The sequence below is a fragment of the Penaeus monodon genome, chromosome 18 (genome assembly GCF_015228065.2).
Source record: "Penaeus monodon isolate SGIC_2016 chromosome 18, NSTDA_Pmon_1, whole genome shotgun sequence".
NCBI lineage: Eukaryota > Metazoa > Arthropoda > Malacostraca > Decapoda > Penaeidae > Penaeus > Penaeus monodon.
The window spans coordinates 47546991-47551990 of NC_051403.1; the positions used below are offsets into that span (position 1 = coordinate 47546991).

Below are 5000 nucleotides of genomic sequence, written 5' to 3' on the forward strand. Positions count from 1 at the left end.
GTCCTTTTTCCATTTTTATTTCTCATCATATTATCCACTTTACTCTCCGTCCCTCCCTCCCCTCCCACCCTGCTCCCCTTCCTCCCTCCTCCCCTCCCTCCCTCTCTCTTTCCCCTCCCTCCCTCCCTCCTACACTCCTACCCACCCTCTCTCCCTCCCCAACCCACCCTCCTTCTCTTCCCTCCTCCCCTCCTCCCCAACCCACCCTCCTACCCACCCACCCTCTTCCCTCCCCACCCACCCTCCCTCCCTCCCTCCCTTCCCCTCCCTTCCCCTCCCTCCCAGATAGCGTTCGGCCTCCTCGTCGGCGCCTCCAAGTTCGACGTGGGAATGGTGATTGGCTGGTCGGCCATCTTGCCCAAAATGCAGGTCGGCAACAGCACGGCTTTCGCGATAGGGGAGACGGACGTCACGTGGCTGGGTACGAGTGTACGAGTGTTGTTGTTTTTCGGTGTTGTTGTTTTCGTTGTTTGTTGTTGTTGTTGTTTTTGTTTTTGTTGTTGTTGTTTTCGTTATTGTTGTTGTTGCTGTTTTTGTTGTTTATCGTTGTTGTTTTAGTTGTTTTCGTAGTTGTTGTTATTGTTCATTGTTATTGTTATGATGATAATAATAATTATCATTATTATTATTATTATTATTATTATTATTGTTGTTGTTGTTGTTGTTGTTGTTATATTCGCTGTTGTTTTCGTTGTTGTTATTTTGTTTTCTTTTTATTATGTTTTATTTATTTTTATTATTATTTTCTATTTGTTATTTTGTTAATTTTGTATTCATTATCATCTTTTTTATTTTTTATAATTGATTTTATCATTATTATTATCATTATCGTTATTACTACTACTACTAACACTATCCTACTGCATAATTCTTATCACTATCATTATCATCGTCAGGATCAATCATCATCATTATCAACATCGCCATCATTACCACCATCATTATCATCACCATCACCATCCTCCTCCTCCTCCTCCTCCTCCTCTCCTCCTCCTCCTCTCTCCATCCTCCATCACCTCCTCCTCCTCCTCTCCATCATCTCTCCTCCTCTTCTCTCCATCCTCCTTCCTCCTCCTCCTCCTCTTACCTCGTTCTCCTCACTACCCTCGTTACATAAGTAATAAAAAAAAAATAAGCGAGTAATAGCGTTTTGTTTGTTTATTTGCTTTGTTTGTTAATTCGATGACACTTGGGCGGTGTAATTGTTTGCTATGTCCTTGTGCAGTTTTTGTTCCGTAGCCACGTGGTCTGTCTGTCTGTTTACACGTGGTATTTTTTGTTCATTATATGTTATTTTATTTAGATTTGATTTCTTTTGTTCTGTAGTTAGCTGTAGTTGAAAACATTGCACAGGTCTTCTCACTTGAGGCAGGAAGCACGTATGCAGATAATGATAATTAGCAAAATGAAAATGATGTTAGCGTTTGTGATACTGTGAAAAGTGCCAATGTCAGTGGCGTACACTGTGCAAATGCCCATAAGAGTGCCAATGGGAGCTATTTTTTAAGAATTCAGTGCCAAATAAAGCCGATGTCATTAACAGTAAAAGTGCTGAGGAAAGAAAGGCTAGCATTCCCCGAACTTCTTTCCAGTATGCTGTAGAGGAGCAAGCTTTGGGGGCAGAGCTCTTCTTGGGTGATACTGGTGATTCCCAACTGGGTGAGGGAGTTATTGATGGTGACTTTGACAGCTCTGAGGCTGTTGGGGACTTTGGGAATGCAGATGATTACATCATTCTGCCAGATGTAGATCTCCCACCTTGCAGTGTGGTGACACAAACGCCACTTGGGGTCGAAGTGTCAGGTGCAGGTACTAACTGCCCTGAAGATGAGGTTCAGCCGGACGATACTGAGCTTGGTGACCTGCTAAGTGAGGTTGATCTGTGCCACCTCACTCTTGGCCAGCAACAGCAGCTGAGGCAGGTACTAGTTAAGTATGTGGCATTATTTGATACTTGGGCGAAGTTAGGGGCTGTACCTGGTATCTACTATAAAAGCAAAAGAGGGTGAAGGTCCACCATGTGTGCGGCAGTGGCGTCTTCTAGAAGCCTCTAAAGAGTTCATTCGAGTGGAATGTGACAATACGAGTATGCTTGCACAGGGAGTTACTGAGCATTCCACCTCTCCATGGCATTCCCCAATCGTTCTCGTCGGAAAGACCGATGGGTCCACCCGTTTCTGTATAGACTACAGAGGTCTCAACAGCATTACTGAGCAGGTTGCTTATCTAATGCCACGCATTGAGGAGCTCATTGATCAGCTGCATGGAACGATGCGGTTCACTGCTCTGGATGCTCGCAGTGCCTACTGGACAGTAGATGTCAGTCCAGATGATAGGCCAAAGACTGCATTCTCAGATGGGCATCGACTTTTCCAGTTCAGGAGGTTGCCATTTGGGTTGGCAACCGCCCATTCGAAATTTAACGGGCTGTTGACTGTGTGCTTTCATCTGTTTTAGGCAGGCACATCATTGCCTATTTAGATGATGTGGTGGTGCACAGCAGTAATTTTGATGACCATCTGAAGCATTTCGATGAGACTCTGTTGCTCTTTTCAGAAGTAGGATTTAAGCTCAACAGGAAGAAATGTGTTTTTGCAACAGACACATTTTAATTCCTGGGCTTTGAGATCTCGCCCAAGGGTGTGGAACCGGATGCAGATAAGGTGGTTGCAATACAGAAGATGCCTCAGCCTAGGAAGAAAAAGGAAGTGCGCCGCTTTCTCGGTTGTACAGGCTTCTTAAGGAAGCATATTAAAGATTATTCCAACATTGCCTCACCACTTATCAGCCTGACACGCAAAGATACCAAGTTTGTCTGGGCCCAGCAGGAAGAAGCTGCTTTGCAAAACGTGAAGAAGGCACTTATCTCCACACCCAGTCCTCAGTTAGCCAGATTTTGACAGACCCTTTAAGATTCACACCGATGCATCGGGTGTTGCGATCGGCGCTTGCTTGATGTAAAGTGATGATGAGGGTCACTTGCAGCCTGTTGCATCCTTCAGCCGCAAACTCAGGGATGCTGAGATACGACTGTGAGGTACTTGTAATAATAGGGGGGGGGGGGGGTAAGAGCCTTCGACTGCTGTGTGTATGGGCGCTGCCTTTACATCTACACAGTCCATATGCCTTTGACCTATGTATTTAGCAGGAAGACCAAAAGTTTGCGTGTGACTCGGTAGTCGCACGAAGTTAGTTTTTATAATTTTGCTTTGAAATATAAACAAGGGACTCAGCAACGTGTTTCAGACCAGTGCAGTGGATGCAACAAAACTGCACAAGTATATATATACATATAACACACACACACACACACACATATATATATATATATATATATATATATATATATATATATATATATATATATATTATATATATATATATAATATATATACTATATATATATATATATTAATATATTATATATATATATATATATATATGTATATATTACATAATATATATATTATATATATGTATATATATATATATATTATATATATATATATATATATAAGAATATACCTGTGTTTTTCTATTCTCTGACTTACCTTTTTCATGGGACCGTGATCTGCATCTACATCTACACTTCTGTACGGAACACCAATTTTACACTACTTACCTTATGTTCCATACTTACCTTGTCTTATTCTTGCCTTTTGGTCTTCGACTCATTGAGCTTAGCTTAGTTTCTCACTCGTTTTTCTCTTCGTGTTTTCCCGTTTAACCTCACGGATTCCTCCTTTCACTCTTTCGTACCTTCCTGTCTTTCATTTCTATTGTGTCCATTTTTGTATACTTTTATTATTCTTTTTTTATTCTATGTATTTTTTTTAAACTTATTTTAAACTCGCCATACACTATTTAATAAATGAAATAGACCGCATTATGGGTAAAATATCACCAAGCGCGGGGAGCCACCAGTATAAAAAGGTCAAGCCAGGTCGAGAGAGAGAGAGAGAGAGGCTTTTATCGTGGTGACTGGCAGTTGGATTATTAGCTGGCTGACTGGCGCTTCTCGTGCTGTGTCGGGTTCGCATTTGTTTCCCTCAAGTAAGTGTATGGTGTGTTGTCTTGTGTATTGGTGGTGTTCGAAAGATTTGGGCGAAATAAGTGCATGATATGGATGTTCTTTTTATGTTTAGTCAGCCAGTGATGCTTTATTATTCTTTTTATTGTGACTACGGGATCATTTTTAAATTTGCCTGAGAGTCATCACCAAAATACGCCAAAACCCACATGGACATTACCTGTAGTTAGTAACACGCTACCAAACCAACATCTCTAACTTTACAGAGTTTGATTATCCACTACAATCACTCTAATTATCATGGTTATTATCACTGTTATTAACATTTCCTTCATTTTTGTTATTGTTGTTCTCATATGAGAGTGACGTCATAGAAAGGTGACGTCACAGAAAGGTGAGGTCATACGAGATTTAATCGTTTTTAAAATATTCTGGTATTTCTGTTTTGTAGGGAGAGGGTTATTAAATCGTGATAGTAAAACTGATAGTTGTAAATAAACAGTGATAATGATGACCATAATAATAATAATAATAATAGTAATAATGATAATAATAATAATAACAATAATAATAATAATATAATAATAATAATAATATAATATAATAATAATAATAATATAATAATAATAATAATAATATAATATAATAATGAATATAATAATAATATAATAATAATAATAAATAAAATAATGATAATAATAATAATCAATAATAATAATACATAGTAATAATAATAAATAATAATAATATAATAATAATAATAATAATAATAATATAATAAAATAATAATAATAATAATAATAATATAATAATAAATATAATAAATAATAATAATAATAATAAATAATAATAATAATAATAATAAAATAATAATACATAATACAATATAATAATAATATAATAATAATAATAATAATAATAACAATAATGATAATAATAATCTGCCATCTTGTATGAACTTCATTTTTTT

The 5000-nt window shown here is 37.7% G+C and overlaps 1 protein-coding gene across 1 annotated transcript in view; it reads left to right on the top strand.

Moving 5' to 3' along the window:
- The window catches only part of LOC119584553 (facilitated trehalose transporter Tret1-like), an 11572-nt gene that overhangs the window by 3520 nt on the left and 3052 nt on the right, over positions 1–5000 (top strand). The window contains exon 3 of the mRNA XM_037933235.1: positions 286–421. Within this exon, the coding sequence (XP_037789163.1) occupies positions 286–421 (136 nt within the window). The remainder of the gene's footprint in view (positions 1–285; positions 422–5000) is intronic.